This window comes from Amblyomma americanum, chromosome 9 (assembly GCF_052857255.1).
Source record: "Amblyomma americanum isolate KBUSLIRL-KWMA chromosome 9, ASM5285725v1, whole genome shotgun sequence".
Classification (NCBI taxonomy): Eukaryota; Metazoa; Arthropoda; class Arachnida; order Ixodida; family Ixodidae; genus Amblyomma; species Amblyomma americanum.
The window spans coordinates 96,496,114-96,517,233 of record NC_135505.1 but is presented as its reverse complement, the minus strand read 5'-3'; the positions used below and the strand labels follow the sequence as shown (position 1 = coordinate 96,517,233).

The following is a 21,120-nucleotide window of genomic DNA, read 5'->3' as shown; positions in this document are numbered from 1 at the left end:
TTCAGTCGTCTTTGCCGCACAAACACCAAAGCGGGGTCGGCGGTAATCGCGCGCGATAAAAAGCACAAGTGCGCGAAGGACCAATGCGTGCAAAGGTGAAGGCGCGGGGCCGGACGCGATAGCTTCAATGAAATGCATTCTCTCGCAGCCTTTCGCAACGGCTGCATCCTCTTTCCTGAAATCATTTGCGAGCATGTCGCCGACGTGCGCATACCTGGTACGGGCAGCGCAAGAAAGAATACGAAAGAAGAGGCTTTTCTTTGCATGCGCGTACTTTTTTGCGTGTGCATCCCACGTGACACAGACATAAACGGGGGCCTTTCCCAAGTTGAGAAAGAGAGCTATGCAGGAGGAATCATGAGGTACGCGGAGGGTCTCTTTCCTTGACTCCGGCGGGCGTCCCGTCAAGTTGCTGGTGACGCGAGTTGTAAAGCTGTAGAGTGTACTTTATGACGGCTCTTGAAATCTCCATGACGCCCTCCCTGCAAACTTCCGTTTGGTAGTCGCGAGTCCGTGCGGAGTAGCGGACTTAGTCGTCTGGCTGCCTTTGGCAGCAGAAACTTCGGAAAGGTTTGCTCCTCGTCGCCACCTGCAGTCACAGGTGAGCCTATTTTCCAATGTTTTTGTGCCTAGTCTTTGTGCACTGAATTATCATGAGGTGATCAAGTCAGACACAACTATAGACTCATTTTTTCAAACGTGCGGCTTAAATTTTCCTGCTAAAATTTCTATATAAAACTTCACCTTGATGATCGATACCAGGTGGGCTACCTAGATCAAGAGGTTTCATTTTCGCGAGGCATGCAGGCTTAAATGTTTCAAGGCGAGACATAGGCAACGAGAGGCGTCGCAGACAAAGACTGCAGAATAATGCCAACTAGTTGGGGTTTTAACTGGCATTGATATCATCCAGCGCAAAAGAGTTCTTGCATTTCGCCCATGTTGAAACTTGGAAACCGCTACCGAGCATTTATCTCGCTCCCCTGAGCTGAGCAGCTGAACGTGAAATCCGCTAAGTCACCGCGGTGAGTGCGCATTATATAAGAAACGCACTAGTAAAATGTAAATATTATTTTGTCATGCACAACATCTGGGCATAGTTCATAACCCTGTTTAGTGATTTAAAGGCTAAGTAATTAGCTTGTCAAGACAATTTATAGAATTCATACTTGCCAGAGATGACAGCGCTTCAATGTAGGAGTGCTTTAAAAACACCTGTTTGCTGCTCGATGCCAATATACGTCATCATATAGAATCTGGCCAAGATGAATATAGAGCCCGTCACAGCTATGTCTTTCATAGCCCATGCCAAGCTTCAGAAAGTTTAACCACGCATGTCATTATTGCCTTTATAAGAAGGATTTATGTCGGCATTCGAAAATGAATACATTCGAGTAACACTCTTAAAAGAGCTAGTTGGTTCATAATCTTTGGAGAACCACTGTGGGCTTAACGGACAAAGACTCACGGAGAATATACACGAACATTCACAAAGAATGCATACCTACGTCTCCATGCTCGAAATTAACCGAGAAAGGGGTGCTTCCGAAACCGAGTTAAATCCTTGAAGGGCCACTGACTTAGTGAAACCCGAACTCGTTGTTAGAGTAAGCAAATAAATATCTTAAAATTTTCTTCTGAGGAGTTGTTCGGACAATGACACTGATCGGTTTACTATGGATCCGCGATGTTACAGCAAAAGTGTTCTAAGGAAGTGGATCTATAAACGGTCTTGCTATCGCGCATGTTAGACGTATTATGGCGTTCTGGCCCTGTGCAAAAGGCTGCGGCTTGGAAAACCTAGCCGCGGCAGTCGCATTTGGGAGGAAAGAACTGGAAAACTTTTTTTTCCTTCGTTTTCTTTATTTCTCTTGGTGTCCCCTGTCGCAGCGCTTTTGAAAGTATTAAAATGATGTACCAACTAGCTCAATTATCAGTGTTACTCGAATTGGAAGACCTACACCTGTTAAATTAAGATTTCTCAGCAGATAATGAAAGGGAAACATTAGAAGCCGTTTTCTTAGCCGCCCAAATAGCCATCGAGAATATTTAACTAGAAGTCAAAATAATAGATCGATATTATTAGCATTGCACGCCTAATCTAAAATGCGACGCATTTTAACCCCTGACCACATGCCCTTCCAGGGTGCTCTAAATCTCTACAAGCATTGGGGAAGTGACATCCGAGAAGAGTTGTTGCTATCTGCTGGGGCTAAGATGCGGATCCTCTACCTGTTCCTACTCGTTGTCGTCCTTGCTGACTTGGCCATTGCACAGAGGGGAGGAGGTATAACTTTTTACTCTTCTTTAATCAACAAGCCACCGCAAATTTTGTGCAAAACGCAAATTACTGATAATGTTAGTGTAACATTTATCTGACAGCAACACTTAAAGTAACCTTAACTATGTGAATTGTATCTGATTAATATATTAATAAATGATGGCACTATCTATTGGACATATTTTAATGATCACAATGACATATTATGAAGTTTTCTGGCATATCCTAGGAAATGAACATTTGCATGATTGTTGCCTTTCATAGCACCTTCGAAAGAGTAAAGAGCATCAAAAATCGACTTGAGGAGCATGACAGCGAAATGTAGTTGTGGAATTATACTTCTTAAGCATCATACCATTCAAATGTGCAGCAAAGCAGGACATCGCATCTTAGTTAACGTTAAGTTAACTTCGTTTTCGCTGTGGTGCTGCTGCCGCAGCTGCATGAGTAAGGTTTTGGGCACTCAAGGAACCGCCGGTAACAACGAAAGCGTCATTCATCGAGAAGTGGGTGACGTATTCTCGTTAAAACACCACATTTTTGTTGGTGTGGTGTTAAATAGAAACGCAACTAAAAGCGCCCTTTCTACACCGGATATTCATTCGTGTCTGAGGTGGTAGTGGCCCTTGTACTGCAAGAAATAAATGTACAAAATGCATTCTATGGCACATAAAGTGTTTGACTGTCGCTCATGGTACCTTCACTCATATACACCAATATGCAGCTTCAGCTTGGCGGCACCAAGATTTAAGACATCGGCATCGAGCTTACGAACATTTGACCATAGCTTAAGAGTGTACGAAGTCTTCTTGACCAGTTCTACATATTTTGAATGCGGATTGTTTCCTGATCAGCACGCATAGATGTGGGAAAATTTTCTTTCGCGCCTTCAGAAAAACGTCTCATTCGGAAGCGTAGACAGCATGTCCAGAAATGACGGTTGCAGCTATATTCTTGAATTTATTTTACAGTGGTTCGTTTCTTTTCGCCTAAAATATTGTGCGCAACTGTAGACACAATTTAAGTGAATACGCGCTCCCTCCCCGCCATGTCGACAACCCCATAAGCGGCGTAACTGAGGAATGCCTTCTACATAATGCTGCAGTCAATAAGCAGGCCACGGAGCTTGGCGATGGATCTGTGATGAGTGATGACAGTGTTCGGGTTTGTAAGGATATCAATCAGCACTTGGGTGGCAACGAAGCCGTCGAGGTTTTAAGGCATAGTACACATAATGTTTGTACAGTAATGCGGTTTCGACGCTATTTCGGCATCAAGAGTCTTGTCAACATGGCGCCTGGGGTCATTCCAGAACCATTGCATTCACTAACGGTTCTTGTCTTCATTTTGTTTTTGTATAGCCGACTCCCTTCCATTATGAAACCTTTCAAAATGTTAAAATTGTGGCGCGAAAGCGCATATTTCCATAACAGTTTTCGAAGCGCATTGGGTTTATTTTGATCTGAAAACAATAAAACCGCACCAAAGAATGCTTGAAAGCAACAACTAAAGCGGGAAATTGTTGGCTTACTCCAGACATTTTATATATAGCATGAAGGCCAACCTAGCAACATAAAATTTGGTCATGTATTTTCAATGATTAACACACGAGGCACATTTAAACAATAAGTGAACCTTACCATGAGAACCTTTTGCTAGCCAGTTCGTCATATAGAACGTAGTTGTTCAGAATAAGAGATTGCTTGCCGAGTTGTTCCATGAAGCAAGAAAATGGTGGCCCGACCACAAAAGCACCAGAAAGAGTGCGCATGAGCGCATGTGTCGCTTTGTTTTGTGCTGTCGTAGTGGCGCTGCCGTTATCTTGCAACACTAGTTTCTTAGCGCTCTGCGTAGCTGAAAGAGCCCGAAATTAAGTATGCTACCGTTTTGAACTTGACGTTATTATCGACAGAACCCTCTCCTTTCATTACGTCAGTGTTTCTGACCACCACTTGGTCACAGCCTTCACTCGTCTGCCACTTCAAATCAATTCGCAGCCAAGTGTAATGCGTCTCTGTCAAACGAGTGCAGGAGACTTCGAATTCGCCGAAGGCCGTGGTCCCGGTCGAGGAAGGGGTCGAGGCCGAGGTCGAGGCAGGGGCAGGGGCAGAGGCAGGGGAGGAGGGAGAGGTGGAGGTGGAGGAAGAGGCCGCGGCGGAGGCAACAAAGAACCATGCCAAACAGCGGATGGCCAGCCAGGAATCTGCCGGGGCCTGGGACATTGCGTCTTCCAGTTCAACGACGTCCAAGACATCGCCAGATCCCTGTGCGGGCAGAAGGGAAACCGCGTGTGCTGTCCTCTGAGCACACCTCCTGCAGCGCGACAGAGTAAGTGAACGAGAGTCTATAAGGAGCCTTCTACGCAATCCGTGTCTCTAATGCGAGCCTGAAAACCTCAGAAAGCCTATTTTTAATCATATCAGAAAATCTTAGGTAAAGTATGAGGTGTAGGTGTACCTGGGAATCTCTTAAAATTGGTATTTTCGAATTTTTCCTTTTACTCTTTCATCGTCGCTGCTTATGTACCTCTGGCAATGAGTTAGGTTACGAAATTTTCAAATTTTGTACTTTATACTGCGAAGGTTGCCTATATGGCCCTATATTTTTCATTACTGAAGGCTTACCTCAAGGAGAGTCTCTAAACCAGTTGTTGATAGAAAGCGGGAAATCATATAGGTCAAGAGAGCACCGAGAAGAATGTGTTCGAAACAACATTAGGAGAACTAAAAAATTTTCTAACATTTTTAATAGATATCGGTGAATTTGTTTGAACATTTGACTACTTCCATATGATGCCATTCTTTTGCTTTTAGTTATAAAGTTAATAATATACCTTTCGTGGCCCTACGATGGTTTGAAAAGTGCGATGTCCGGCATCGGATTTGAGCGGTGCCGTACTCCGACTATTGAACGCAGGTGCAGTACGCCGGCCTCCAAAGGGGACCACAACTATTGTTTTATCACTGCCTGATATTACACCAGAGGATCTGGACATCGCTGGCAGAGCGAGCCTGAGTATAGTGCGGGGAATAGACCAAGCTGAGAGAGCCTTGCTCAACGATGGTAGGTCCTTTCTTTTTTAATTTATTAGTATGAGGTCTTTCGGTATATTGTGACTCATTGCTATACTTCTCACACATCAGACAAATGTTCTGACATAACTGAAGGGTGAAAAAAAAATTGGCGGTGGTTTAGCTCTGGTTAAACCTGTAGTGACGCGATAGCTACAGCTGGCCGAGTGGAACCACACAGGGTGGCAGCGCAGCCACAGGGTGGCGGCGCCACCACGCTGAAGGCTCGAAATGCTACCGTAATGTAGCTATCGCTACAAAAAGAATAAACAGGTCGACATAGGAAGGTGCCCTCGGGAGGAGCGCTGAACATTCAATAAACTCTATTCTGAATGGTTCTGTTCGTGGTGAAGTAAATACGCTTACATGCACGAAATGAGCCAGCACTGTGTGAGAGAGGGAAATGCCAGTCGTGCCAGCGCGAGTACCCAAGCCAAGCGCTTTATTATGGGCCTAAAATTGTCTTCTTGACACCTTTTTTTTCTTTCCTTGATCTCAACAGGCTTTTAAGAACAAGAGACCAGTTGCCGGACAAGGCTAACACCCTTATACACTTTCTCGTAACAATGACCCTTTACATTTTTGGCGTTCCTTCCTAAATCCTAGTTGATGCGTCACCCGGTTTTCCTTAAGTACATCTTCCTGCAACTGAAAAGTGCTCCTGCCGTTACTCAGCAAAAAGTATCCACCAGCACGCGCATTTCGCTTCACCATACAGTTTTTATTGATGGCAACAGGGTTTGCGGGATTTGAACAAATGAAAATTGCCGTTAATGTAGTGTGATATCAGCATGACCTCAAGGGATCTTGGGAAGTTCAGAGATTCGAAATTTTGTATATTTGGATCAAGATATCAGTAATTAAAAAATAAATGAAACAAGTAGAACTGGCTCGAGATCTTTCTAGGATTAAATAAAAGAAAAAAGAAAACTTCGCGTCCGTAACAACTTTATCATCGAAGAAAATGCGCTAGCAATTCGAAGTTGGCCCACCACCAAATATTCCAATGAATAACATAAGTAGGCACACCTTAGAATATAAATTATGGTGGATTAGCGGGGAACAGAGGGTGCACTAAGGTGCAAAAGGTAGGTTTGAATAATACAATCCTCTTATAACAATTCATTGAAAGGTACTGGAGCATACTAATAATCGGATATTCAAATCTGGTGGTGTTGATAACGTCACCACCCCCTCAACCAATCAGAGAATTTTGCTACAAAGAACTCAGTTGGTGTATGCAAGGTGACAATCTGAATGCTATCACATCAAGATTTTGGCGTACCGTGCAAACCCCTCACCTGATGTATCGCTAGGTCTGAGGGGATATGCGTGCTCTATTCACCGGTATTATTACTAGGCGGCCCGGTTGCGAGCGAGCGCTAAAATAAATTGATTGCGCCACCTGTGCTTGTTCGCATAATAAAGGATGCCACTATTTTTTGGTTTTCTTGGAAAAGAATGGATGTTTGTATTAGTTATTAGTTCACATTCAAACTAAAACCATTCTTCATTATTTTAAAGCTTAGGTGCAAACTTCCGGATTAAGAAAAACACCGACCATCCCAACGTTGTTATCCCAATTCTTATAGGTGCATTTCCTTTACTTACGATGCGGCCCACCATCTGAATGCTCATGATGCAGCGCTAGCAGTGGCACTGAATGTGATTGGCTGGCCATCATTCTTTTCCACCTCTCAAGGATGTCACGCGTGGTTTTCTCGTAGAAAATTTTGTAAGCGCTCGCGCTGAAGCCGCCGATAATGAGCCGCAATACTTGCAAAGCCTCCGCCATACATTAGGGGCTTCCAGTGCTATTTACATATTAGCTTTAATGCGCATTGGCAGCGTAGAGCAGAGAGGAATAAAAGAAATAAGACTTTATAAAAATTTCATCGTGTGAAGTCATTTTTCCTCTCAATTATCTTAGTTTATTGTTTTTACCAATCGACAGATTATAATTTCAGTTTAGCTTTAAAGATGTCTTTTGTCCAGGTTCGATTTAGTTGAGTATTCTGTAGCTGCATAGAAGAGCTTTTCCTCATGACGCTACATTTTTGTTCCTGATATCAGCTTACAGAATAATCAGCTCAAATGCGCCCATTCTATTCTAGGTATTCAGTTCATTAGCTCAGGTCACATGCTTATAGTATGGTTCAAATACAGATCACTGGTATAATAAGCATTGACATGAGTGATAGAGGTATAACTGTAAATGTCTCATACGCTCCATCGCTAAGTCGCCCTGTGTTTGACGAAAGGCGTTATTGATGCACTTGCACTTTTATCATTGGCTACTTTGACAAGACAACTTAAGAAAGTCGGTGGTATAGATGTTAACCTTGAAGAACTTCCACAACGTCCTCTTTCACGATCTACAAATACTGATTGTGGCACTTATATGCGTGAGGTGAAACACGCCACTTTTTTCTCAGACCATCATTAAAGACCTCAGACGTTTACAACCCCGAAGGGAAATTTTCAGTGGTTTGGCAAAGGCGTGGTCTTGCAATACTAATGTGCACAGACTGTTGTGGTGTTTCTTACTATGAGCTGTATGTCTGTCGGGTTTGGAGCGTCATACACCCCGGACCACGCTTAATCACTGCCGTCATGCCACCCTTCACGTGCCGGCTGCTCTTGGCCCGCTGCTAATCGCTCTAACGCTTTGCAGGCAGCCATCACCCCACGGCGAATCGTGCAAGTGCACTTGCCTGAATAGGGGGCAACATACGTTTACATGGAACATTCAGCTGCTCACACACCTGCCATGCACCAATTTCGCTTTACAAAACCTCAGTCTAAGGCAGCGTGAACTTGGGTATGATTTAGCTCTGTATTCTCTGGCACTTACGGCGTTATAAAGCTACAAATAATTTCAGAGGACAGCAGACACCTCGTCATCCTGCAGAGTTGAGTTTGGGTGCTACCATAAACGCACATCTTCGAGGCAAAAGTGCAAACGATATGTCCCAAGCACTCTGGTAAACCCTCTACATGCGCCTTCATCGCATACAATAACTGATCCTAATGTATTTAGCACAGTGCCTCTTTAAGACCAAAGGCGAAGTGAAAAGAATCACGCTAAAAGAAAATAAAAATGACCGGCGTTGTTATTTTAATATTTGATAAATTTCTGCATTTGGGTGATTGCGATAACACAATGAATAGCCCTGGCGCTTGCCGATAGGTCCTAGAAATGCCCTGGAATGTTCAGAAATGCGTGCTGTGAAAAACGAAATAGCGAAATATCCGTGCTGTAGATGTTTTCCTCAAATTTTTGTAGAGGTGAAAAAAACTCATCGCACTTTTAGAAGCGCGAAAAAAAGCGCGTGTAAAGAACCGAAACTACACCAACGTGTCCAGATAACGATCTTTGGTTTTGATGTCCAACACAGACGTTCTTTTTATTTTTTGCGCTTATTTGCTTTCCACCTTTGTTTGCTGCCCTAAAGAGCACCTCCTACCGATAGAGTAGTAGATGTTAGAGGTGTCGGACTGGAACCACAGATTACGAACTATGTCGAATTAGGGGATATATTTATGTTTTAGATACAGCATTATCTTGCTATATTCTCTTATGAATAAAAGGCGCTGGATTTCTCTCGGCTTCCAGTATCTAATTTATTTTTGTCTCTAATAACTATAAAAGCAGGGCGCGGCAGAGTGCGAGTTGAGTTTTATTTTGTACACGCGTTGACCTCTTTTTCAGCAGCGGAAATAAGATTTTTATATCACTCGCTGATTTCTTTCTTTAAAGTTTATTGAGAGAAGTATGAAATAAACAAGAACTATTTGTCTGTATAATATGGTGGCTGATCTATCAACATTAAAACCGCCGTTTTTACTTTGTTAAATTTGTGACATCTTGACAAATAGGCACCTAAGAAATTAACCTCACTGCACTTTTAAGGCGTTGTGGCCAACTATCGCCGAAGTCACCTAGCAGAGAGCTTCACGAGAACGCTTTTCCTAATTTCCTTATTGTGGCCTCTAAGAAAGAGAACATCATTTTAGAGTTCACGCATGGCTATATTAAAGAACAGCACGCACATTCTCACGAAAAGTCACAGAATTTAAGATCTTTATATTTAGTGCATGTTTTTGTGCCTTGTGAGGCCTCGGCAACATTTTGTAAAATGTTTTCTAACCGAAGAAAAAAAATTTACTTGCACACCTTTCTATGGGCGCCATTTCTGGCGTCATATTTTGTCTATGACACTTACTGACTTTTCTCATTGTTCGACATTCAATGCAGCCCACATTCAGTGTTTCCCAGTCACATAAGTGAATTTAGCGACGAAGCATTATTTCAGGCAACTAATGCGCCATCCTTGTGAATGAAGCAAAATGCATAGAAGAATGGTTAACATCAACATGTTACTTTGCACCATATGGACTTATCAGCTATTCATTGTGCTTTTTCTACCCGTGACCGTTGACAAGCACTTTCAATGTGCTTCCCCTGGCCTGGTGCTCGGGTTATTCAGGGTGGAATGCTTGGGAAATGGGTAAATACCTTGTGTCATGGCGCTCTTTGGCCACAGGTGCCCTTGCGCCATAAAAACACACTATCATCATAATCATCATAACTTTCATTGTATCCTCAGAGATTGTGTTCCTTTCACAGGAATATTCTCGAAAGACAAGAGATCTACCGCATCTCAACACGCTGCCTTCTTCGGCTTCAAGCTCGACGTTCAGTCTCTCGGAAGGGATGGCCTTATAGGCCTTGAAGCTACAAAAGAGCTCGCACGCAGGTATGTTTTCTTCCCGTTCCCATCCACAGGCTGTTTGGTTCCAGAATCCGAACATTTCTGGAATCTAAACAGAGGTCACATTGAGCCTGTTTTTTCAGTCTGGTTTTGAGGAAACATTTACCTAAAAAATTGCACGAGACACTTACGTTCTGTCTTGAGGGCGTGACGCGAAAGCGTAAAAGGTTAATTTCTTTATATGCATTATTTCACATGTATACTTTACATTGATAGATCGCTGGCAGTTCTCATACCCCTTCTGACGCTGCGCAGTGGGCGCTAAACGATGCGCAACTGCAAAGTGATTGCAGGTGTTCACAGCGGTGGGCCGTGTGCGACCCAGGTAGCTCTTCCCAGTCGACCAATCAACAATTTAACTGTCGCTTGCCACGACAGGAAGTTTTCTCACTATCCGGTGGGAAGGTTCTGATGGCGCCGCAATCTCAGTTGACCCAGGAGGGCCACCTTGCTCCCAGGTTGTTCTCTGGACAGCACCTATTAGAGCTATGCCTGTGATTTTTTCTTCAAAACGCCAGCGCACACAACGTTGACACTGGACTTTCTGACAATGGGGCCTTTAACGCGATACCTTTAAAAGATTAAAAAATGATGTCTCAAATAGGTTACGCATTTGGCTTCTTGCACTAGCCAGCAGGTTGTCTCGACTACGCCACCATTACTCCAAAGGAAACGCAAAAAAGATCGTGTATGCACATAATGAAGGTAAGTTGGAGGAGATCAGTTCAGAGACCGTCACTGCAATCTTTCTTAAAGTCGAAAAAATTATTTGTGCTAAGCGCAAATATTTATTAATTTAAATATGCACAGAGCCAATGCAATTAGAGGTCGATATAAACGAAGGCAATACAAATGATATCATTAGTGTCATTGAAATAACATCTTTATGAAATCAAGGATCCCGTCCTCATAGCCTCAGCCGCTTTAGGACGTTAAATCCTCATAAAACATAGACCATAAATCAAGAATCAGTAGCTAAAAGACAATTATTACGTAATGCCATAAAGTACACGTAGCAGAGGAAAACTCGAAAGTGAACTTTCGAAAACTGAAAATCACACAAGATTGCACGAATTTCAGGTAACGTTTGAAGTCAGTTTGTTTCAGACCCAAACTATGCTTGGAAAAAAAAAGAAAACTACTGCCCTCTTGCGTGTGGTTCATTATGCAGATGACAAGACAATAGAAGATGTTTGTCACGCAGCGCTGTCTCATGAAAAAATTTTTATTAAAGGAAGGCAGAGAAATACACTATGCGGTTCAACTGTGCACGTAATAACAGATAAAAAACTGAAGGGATAACTTAAGCTCCGCCTCAAGGGCGCCATGCGATAGCGTAATGGGTGAATACCCATATACATTAATTCTCTACTTTCCGTTCGTAGATACCTGGGGTCACTGCGGGCACAATGGTGCAGCGATAAAGCGATGAGCCACAGCCCTGCAATGACAGGTGCTCCCAGAGGTCGGGCTTGTGCGACCCTGGTTGCTCTGCTTGTGCGACTAATCATTAAATTTACTGCCACCTGCCATCGAGTGCAGTTTGACTCCTACATTGCTCTCCGGAGACCACCTGCCAGATCCATGCCCCTGATTTTCCGCTCACAACGCCGACAGTAAATCTTCTTGGGCACTGGGCCCTAAACGGCTGTCGTGTTAAAAAAATATCATTGCACACTAACTATTCAAGTCAGAAGGCAAATAGATAAGAAAAAGTAGCAATGCAAGAAGCACTTATGATCGCCTTATTACTTACGAGTAATGATGAAGCTGTAACGACGCAAGGATCACTGGTGTTGACATGTAATGGGCTTCATCAAGCTCACGTTTAAATTGCGCGCGTTGCATAAAAAATACCGTAATATTCTTGAAGCAACGAATGCAATCATTACAAGAAGCCCACTTATCAGCTACATGGCATGACGAAGACAAGGAAAGCTACAGCTGCGTCTTTTTAAGCAAGTGCTCAACTATTCTCGTTTGAGCAATGTCGCCTTGACCACTGCGAAACAGCATTGGGCTCAGATTTCTGGTAGCACATGAGATATAACCACTTTTATGCTCAAGCACGAATTTAGAAGTGATTACTTTACTTTTTTCGCCTTTGTATGCACCGGAGGAATCAAAAGTTCTCGTGAAAAGTTCCTGCTGAACTTGGAGCTTTTTAAGTACTCGTGATTGCAGCCTTGTGTTTAGGGATGCCGAAATAGCCATCAATATTTCCATGGTCGTAATCGCAGATTCAACCTGGACTCGCTACAAGGACGGGATGGCTTACAAAGGTTCAACATACAGAACACTGTGATCGCCGATGCTTGCCCAAAGATCCCGCGTTGCCCGTCAACAAAATTCCGCTCTCCAGATGGACTCTGCAATAACCTGGAGAACCGAGAGTGGGGAAAGTCCCTGACTGCCTTCGAGAGGCTCCTGCCGCCTAGCTACGCCGATGGTCAGTTCGCCAGCCGGAAAACGCTCTCCTAAATACGCCATGTATTTATTTTATTTCCGAAATAGTTGCACCCTCAGGTCCGCAACGTTTGCTGCAATTTGTGCGGTCTGATTTTTAAATGTCCTTCGTTTTTTTTTATTTTTGCCGGCAAGAGCTTATTTGAATGTAAAGGCTGCTTTGAGACTTTCTTCAGGATGGATGGTGTAACCATAGCGTTACTATGGCGGAGCCAGGATCTCCGTTCAGACGAGACGGCTGTTATTGTTACACCTTCAGTGCGAAAGAGGAATAAAAGCCTGGGAGATTCGTTTAAAAAAAACAACTAAAAAAACTGCTCTGTTAATTAAAGAAACATGTACTGCCGACATGGTGATTGAGCTCGTGAAGCAATGCCTCCCGAAACCAATTCACACGCCATGACTAGACAGCGCGCGGCGACACTCTGATAAGCGATAAGAAGGTAATGAAGAATATTCGCCGGGCACAACGAAATGACTGCTAAGCCAAGCACATTCTGAGATAAGGTCGCGAGTTGTGTATGTACACAAATGTGCACAAATATGCTTTAAAGGGTTGACCAGAGAGAAGTTATATCTATAAGTAATATTTTTTTAATTTTTACAAATAGCTGTGAACTCAAGGCCGGGAAAGGATAAGAACAGAAAAGGAAGAAGGAGAGGGGACCCATTGAAGATTTGGTTGCCCCGCCTATTCTTTACTCTTGCCAAAGTTTGATTGCATGCGAGAGTTGTTCCGGTAAATATAATTGTGCGTAAATGCACGACGGCTACCAACCTTCCGTGCAGAGCCGTAGGAGTTACACAACTTATCACTTCCGTTTCCAAGTTATTAAAACTTTGTTTTCTCTTTCTTTCCTAACAGGCCTTTCAACTCCCCGAGTTGCTGTGGATGGAGGGCCACTGCCCAATGCAAGGACAGTTTCTGTGACACTGATGCCCGACGCCGACGTGCCCAATCCTATACACACGCTGATGCTAATGCAGTTTGCCCAGTTCATCGACCATGACCTCACCTTGACCGGAGGAACACGATGTGAGTAGTGTAGGTTTACTGCGCAGGAGAAATTGCAAGTTTAAGTGCGATAGCTCTAGATCTTCCAGTCAGCCGCTTAGCCTTTGTCTGTGAAGTCCATGTGCGTTCTCAACGGGTTGTGGGTAACCTCCCCTTGGTGGCCCCCTTGCTACGTAAGTGGCACCCCGAGGTAGCTAGTGGGCCACCTAGGTCACGTTTCCTTGTGATACCGTCGCAACCCTCCCATCGGATTGTGAGCAAATTGCCACCTTGACGGTTGATCCTTCAGTTAATGAATGTTCGCAATAGGCTGCTAAGGAAGAGCAACCTTGGTCTCACAAGATCCACCAGTGGCTGTGCTTGAAACAGCTACCTGCCGGGGGGCTGTGGCACATCACTTAATCACTGCACCACTGTGTCATGAGGGAGATGAGGACTACCAGCGATCTATGAATGCAAAGTAGAGAATGACCAATTACGCATATTTGGCATTAACTCAATAACCGTATCGCGTCAGAACGTTAGGGTGGAGCCATTAATAACCAAGTTAAACTAACCACAGCAACTAGTGCTAACGCAGTTGCGTCACATTTGGCCGAACGAAAATAAATCATTTAATTTTTTATTTTTCTAGGTTCAGACATTTTAATGTAAGTCACCTCCGTTTTCATCTCTGCACTGACAATTTCCACCGTATTACACAAGGAAATGATGTCTGCTGTTGTACCAGACAATTATGGAATCACATGCTTTTCTCACCACAGTGTAAGGGACTTTTACTGACCACACTGTCATTGACGTCAGCTAGCTGCCCTCTATTCTAGCAGGCGTCTAACCACAGACGGTGGAAGTAAAGAGGTCGCCATTCAGCAATTCAGAATGGAATCTGCCCTAAAAAGTATTGACTCTCAAGAGTGGTTCCTGTTCACCATCAGTACATGTCAAAGCAAACAAGTAAAGACAAGTCACGTTATGTTCGCCGCTTTCACGTTGCCTTGCATGTGATATACAAAATGACATTCGGGTCATACTGTGCAGTACATGAAGACCTTGCTTTACCATCTACAGTATCAAAAGTAAGACCCTCAATTCAAGTCAACACAGCCACTGACGCTAAATGGTGGTTTCAAAGTGGGCGAAAAAAAACAAACTGTTTCACGGTAACCGCTTGCTGCTTCAATCGTTTAGGAAAGCCATTCTAGAAACATACTGGCTGCAATTTCTTGCTTTTCGGCTAGCACATGTGCACCATTACAGACCAGCAGACTTGTATTCTGAATTTTTTATTCACTTATTCCGCTTCTCCAAACGCATTGATTGCGGTGGGAATGTTGTCTAAAATGCACAGCGACTTCCCTACTAACAAAAACTAGAGGTGTACTTTTTAGCGGCTAAAGAGCCATGATAATGTTTAATGCTGTAGTGATGGGACGTTGTAGTACAATGCTTGAAATTCACAGATTTGCCTTCTTCACTAAAGGTTTAATGTTTTAGAAATCAGGGCTACTTTTCATCACAACATCAGTGTTTGGCGCAAGGATCAGGTAATACCAATTTGTTTACAGCGGGAGCTCAAATTTTAAAATTATATTTGCATCTATTGATTACCAGGCTACATTATGTATTCTTAACACATGCTCATGGAGAGAAAAGTCGCAGTACGGAAGTCTTCATAGGTATGAAACGCGAAATATGAACATGCGGTGCAATTCAAAAGCGAAGCGATCGATCTTGTTTTCGGCCTACGCTGTTAGATTTCAACAAAAAAAAACGAACAATTCTTGAAAGTCGATAGTAACGAAATCGGTTGTTACCATTCGCCTCTCCGGATAGATTATAAGTACAAAAACACGAACATTCAGTAAAATTAACAGTTGAAGAAATCGAGTTTCTTCGGTGAATTTGAAGCACGGCATGAATATCCAACTACCGTGTACATTACGTTATGAACTAATAACTGCTCTCGCACTCCGTATCTACTCTACGCAGTCAGCAACGGCTCTGCCATCACCTGTTGCGCCCCTGAACTGATCGCCAATCCGAGTAGGCGCCACTTTGCCTGTATGCAGATCGACCTTTCTCCCCAGGACCGCTTCTACGGCCAGTTTCAGCAGGGCTGCATGGAGTTTGTGCGCTCTGTTGCTGCGCCGAGACCCAAGTGCAACTTCGGTGAGCTGAATTGTGTGGGAACTGTGAAGGTTGACTCCGACGTACAAGCTCATGGCATGTTGCAAATTATTATTAAAAAGGGATGAAAGAAAAATTGGTGATTGGACTGTTTCAGTAGAATTTCAATTTTGTGAAGAAGAAAAGTAAAGAAGTTTCAATAAAATGAAACCGGTGCACACGGCGGCGTATGGCGCAATAATACGTTACCAGTAGCCTCAGCACTCTAGAAAAATAGGTTGTGACTAACAGAACAGCCGAATTGAGCCCGCATGGCTTCAGTGGAAATCCTGCTCTTTTCTGCGCTCTTTTTGCACAATTTTGCAGCAAGGCACTCTTATGGGCTTGATTTGAAATTTCTTTTATAGCTTCCGCCTTTTTTATCCTTGAACGGCCAATTAAGGTATCATGGCCTTTACTAGAAGCATTTTTCTTTCACAAAGTATCCGCGCCACCACATTAAAAATCTCGGAATCCTGTTTTGGCCTCTTGATTACGCGACATCTGAAGCCCGCCACGTCTTATACAACGTTTGTCAGTAAAGTTCCGAGACTGAGTTCATTTAAAAAGATGCGTTTAACATTCAAACTTTTTGTGCAGCACCCCTTCGAAAGTCTCTCCCTTGCAGTCTATACAAGCTTCCAATGCTTATTGAGCTAATGGAAAAAGTTGGAAAACGCTTCTTTTGGCAGGACTACAAGCTCTTTTGTCGTGGCGCATTGAATGGCCTCCAGGCTCCTCATCCAGCGACCTTTTAGGGATCTCATTAAACGAGGAAAAAGAAAAAATCGCATGGGGAGAGGTCAGGCGAGTGTCGCGGATGGGGAAGTACAGTAAAGCTGTGCTTGGCGAGAAATTTTGTTACGCTGAGAGCAGTGTGCGGACTTGCGCTATTGTGAACAAGGCTCCAATGTCCGGATGCCCATAAGTCAGGGCGATGGCGTCGCAATGCATCACGCATGTGTTGGAGCACGCGGACATAAAGCTCCTAATTCACCGTCTGCCCTTATGGGACAAACTCGTGGTTTATGACACCTCTGGAATCGAAAAATCTATCAGCATCGTCTTGGTTTCGGTCTTCTGTCGCCGCACCTTTCTCGACGCCGGAGAGCTTGTTGATCGCCATTCGGTGCTCTCCATCTTTGTTTGAGGATCGTATTCAGAATCAGAATCAGAACGTTTATTCACGCAGAAAATGATACAAAAAATGTTGTGTAGTCATCTGGATCCTTAGCCGCTATGGCTAGTGATGGATCCATTACAAACATTGTCAGAGTTAAACAATCACTATATGGAGCATTGCTATGAGCAACAACACGTGTTTAGCTTGGTGCATCAGATTGCTTGTTAAGGTAGTGGCGTTTTAGTTTAGAAACAAAGTTGGACGTGTATTTCATGTAACACGGCACGGTATTCCATATTTTAGCCCCGATAAAAGAAATTGAGCGCCGCCCGTATATGTTGTGAGCTATGGGTAAATTAAAATTATTGTGCTCTGCCTGCCTAGTGTCACGTTTGGGAGAGATGAATATGGAAGTAGGATGTGGAGAGTTCGTGCTAATTATCTGGCGGACTAAAATGGCCGTTTTGTACTCACGTACATTGGTGAAGGGCATTATGTTTAATTCATCAAAAAGAGGTTTGGATGGTATTGCCCTCGGTGCATATGATAATATTCTGACAGCCCTTTTCTGGAGAGTGCTAACTTTTGCTAAGTAAGATGCGAAGGTGAAACCCCAGGATTCAATGCAGTATATTAAATGGTTATGGAAAACACTGAAATATATCATTCGTAGTGTGTTCTTGTCAAAATGTTTTTGTGCTTTAATTAGTGCATAGCACCCAGAGGTTAACTTTTTGCATAAGTTTTCTATATGAGGTGCCCAGTGTAGATTCTCATCAAGAGTTACTCCTAAATATTGGTAGCTTTGAACCCCGTTCAATTGGTAATCCATCGAGATGCAGACTACATTCTACGGGGGTAGATTTACTACGGGAGGTGAAAGCAATGAAATTTGTTTTTTTAACATTTAGCGCTAGTTTGTTAGTGCTAACCCAATTTGCTGCTTTTTGGAGGCTATCATTTGCAAGTGATTCAGCCTTTTCTGCCGACTGATGAGGTAATAGTAGAGCTGTGTCATCTGCGTACATGACTGCTTGTCCATGCTCAATGAAACGAGGAAAATCATTTATAAAGAGGGAAAAAAGCAGGGGGCCAAGTACTGACCTTTGCGGAACTCCTGTCCTAACTTCCCCCATTGAAGATCTTTGATCTGAGGTTTGCACGAATTGCATGCGGTTAGTTAGGTAGCTACGGAAAAAATTGCTGGCTGGTCCTCGAAATCCATAACTTTCAAGTTTCTGTAACAAAATGTCATGTTTAACAGTGTCGAATGCTTTTCTAATGTCAAGGAATATGCCTATAATAATCTTGTTTGAATTTAAAGCCCGGTTAATTATTTCTGTTGCTGAGTGTACTGCTGTGCCTGTAGAATGACCTCTGCGGAAGCCATGCTGTTCTCTGGCTAAGATGCCATATTTTTCAACAAAATCCTGTATTCTCTTAGCTATTAGTTTTTCGAAGAGCGTATTAATGCAACTCAGTATGGTGATTGGGCGGTAATGTTCTACATCATTGGCATTGTCGTTTTTGTAGATCGGTACAACTCTCCCAATATTGAGCATTTCAGGATAGATACCCGATAAAAAAGCCTGATTAAATATTTTTTCCAGTGGAAGGCACAAAATATGAATGTTGTCCTTAATGATGTTCACTGATATTTCGTCATGACCCATTGAAAACACCATGTTTCGTCTTCAGCAACAAAGCTGTTGGCGATTGCAGCATCCTTCTCTGCCTCGGAGGTCTAATCAGCGCTGACTAATGTCTGCGTGTCCTTGTGGTCTTGTGTGAGGGAGTACGGGACAAGTCTGGAATTCAGCTTTCGTTTCCCCAAGTTCTCACGCAAAATTTGGTGGCATGTTGTCTTAATAATGTCGAGAGCACCTGACAGCATGCAGACTGTTATGGTGCGGTGCGGTCTTGCTCTACGAATTCCCTGATCCGAGCCACGTTTTTTTTTTCATTCCGTGAGGTTTAAGGGCACCCCTGCCTTGTGTCTTCTTCGACCGACGTCCTCCCTGAAACGAACCTCTCGTGCCACTCGGAAACTCGCGCTCGCGATAATGTCTCGTTGCCGTAAGCGTCACGAAGGAGCTTATGTCTTGCCAAGCTTCACAGAGAATTATATAGTTTTCATGCTGTTCGAAGTGGACGTCGATCTCTCCTCCTTCACCCACAGCAGAATGCGCTGGCCACTAGTGACAACGTATTTTTCTACATGTAGTGCCATCTACCGGCTGCCACAGCAATTAACATAAATAGCTCAGGTTAGCCCGAAAAGATGGCCCTACACATACGCATCAACATTTGTTTTGGGGAACCATTTCTAGAGAAGAAAATAAATCTATCTCGTAACTTTGCGGACAAATGTTTATGTATGGTTGTAAACCACGCAAACATTTCTTGGGAACGCACGAAATAGTCGTGAAGGCCGGCACAGAATTGTTTACCACCCGGGCACAAAAATTTGTTAAGGTATTGACGACAGTGGCGATGAAAGCAACAGCAGCTATTTATACTGTTTTTTTTCTTCGTTTGCTTTCATGGGAAGAGTCTTCGCATAAATTTTTTGCTTCTATTGTAGTCTGCCTGAACCCCCCCCCCCCTCCCCCCCCCCGCCCTGTGTTTTTCTCTTTTGCAGGACCACGTGAGCAACTTAACCAACTTACTGCGTACCTGGACGGGTCTGCCATATACGGCTCCACAGAGGATGAAGCCAGGGCTCTGCGCAGCTTTACAGATGGTACGTACCCCTAAGCGACCTATTAAGCAGCCTGCATAAATCCTACGTGTGCATCTTTTCCTGTTAATTTCTTTAAAGCCATAGCGAGCGAAATGCAGCCACTTAGTGGAGCATAGTTTGGAGGTCAGCAATGAGCGTAAAATCGAACCGATAACCCGACCGCAAAAAATAAATACAAAGTTTTTCAAATATTGACACAAAGAATGTGAATAGTGTCTGTAAAAAAAGAACAAAACCCGTGGGAATGTTCTCAAAACGGAAGTCTGGAGCGTGAAACATACCTCTCCAAGATAAATAATGCGGACAGTGATGACCAACCGAGCTAATTTTATGCTAAGATGAATAAAACAGACAGTTAATTCTTACGCACTGAGCGTAGTATAGCAGATAACGACCGTGTAACTGGAGATGATGTAGGTATATATATAATCCTCTCGTCGGTCTTGCGGAGGTGCGCGATTTTGGTATTGCTAAGAAAGTCCAATGGAAGTGTGGTACGCATTCATTTCAAAAGCGCCCGTATGCTATTGTTGTTGTTAGTGGCTATTTATTAATAAAATTACATTGGAAGGAAAATATGTTGCTAGCCGGGGCATCTGCCGTCGAACCTGAAGCACCTGAGCTGCGACTAGCGGGAATAAAAGAACAGGGATAGGGAAAATAAAGGGGGGAGCGATAGTGAGAAATGATAGTGGTAGGGGGCTTGGGAAAATTGGCTCGGATAGGCCATGGCAATTGCGGCGTGTGGAGGTGACGTGGGATTCTGCCGGTGTGAAACATTAACGATGGAATTCCTGTTGCCCTTATAGAGCGAAGACAAATTGTTTGAAGCTTTTTTCAAGTAACATACCTTTATGAGGAGGAATGTTCTGCGACATTTTTCAGGTCGCCTGGCCTCCACCTTCTTCAGCGATAATGAGATGCTGCCACAGCAGCCTGAAGGGGTCCAGGCGTGCATCGGAGACAGCGTTTGCTTCCGAGGAGGTATGGATTGTTCTGGCAACATGGTCAGTATAAAAATACTGTAATCGCCTGACCTTCGCCCGTCATTTGTAATGCCGTCACAGGGGTTCGCTGTAAATTCACGGCACTTAATCCGCTACAGCCCTCTGCCATTGTTGCGATACCCATCCTTAGACGGCGCTCTTTACTGTGGCTTGCACTAAGAATAATGTGTTTGATTTACCGGAGTAGTCTTATCATTGCTCATAAATACTGGAGCCTGCATGTTATGCATGTTAACACAATGTTCTACACTTAAAAGACCAGGCATGCGATATACATGTCGAGGAAACCGCCTCTCCTAAACAAAGGAATATTTTTTTTCCTTTTTGACTTTCTGGTGGCACTCATGTCTGTGTCTAATGAGCAAAAGATAGTATGGTTCTATACGTTCTATAGTCCCGACAACTAGATTAATCTCCGGGCAGGAGAGAAAATATTGCAAAATCCTGCCTTGCAGGTATTTATTCAGCTGAAA

At 43.5% G+C, this 21,120-nt stretch overlaps 1 protein-coding gene across 1 annotated transcript in view; it reads left to right on the top strand.

Annotated features, from left to right (window-relative positions):
* The first annotated feature begins 257 nt into the window (after positions 1-257).
* LOC144103821 (peroxidase-like) overlaps positions 258-21,120 on the top strand; it is a 32,912-nt gene continuing 12,049 nt past the window's right edge. Inside the window, exons 1-10 of the mRNA XM_077636522.1 lie at positions 258-601; positions 2,146-2,287; positions 4,313-4,609; positions 5,198-5,344; positions 9,983-10,112; positions 12,368-12,576; positions 13,459-13,629; positions 15,598-15,777; positions 19,539-19,640; positions 20,526-20,624. Coding sequence (XP_077492648.1) covers positions 2,218-2,287; positions 4,313-4,609; positions 5,198-5,344; positions 9,983-10,112; positions 12,368-12,576; positions 13,459-13,629; positions 15,598-15,777; positions 19,539-19,640; positions 20,526-20,624 — 1,405 coding nt within the window. The 5' untranslated portion in view covers positions 258-601; positions 2,146-2,217. The remainder of the gene's footprint in view (positions 602-2,145; positions 2,288-4,312; positions 4,610-5,197; positions 5,345-9,982; positions 10,113-12,367; positions 12,577-13,458; positions 13,630-15,597; positions 15,778-19,538; positions 19,641-20,525; positions 20,625-21,120) is intronic.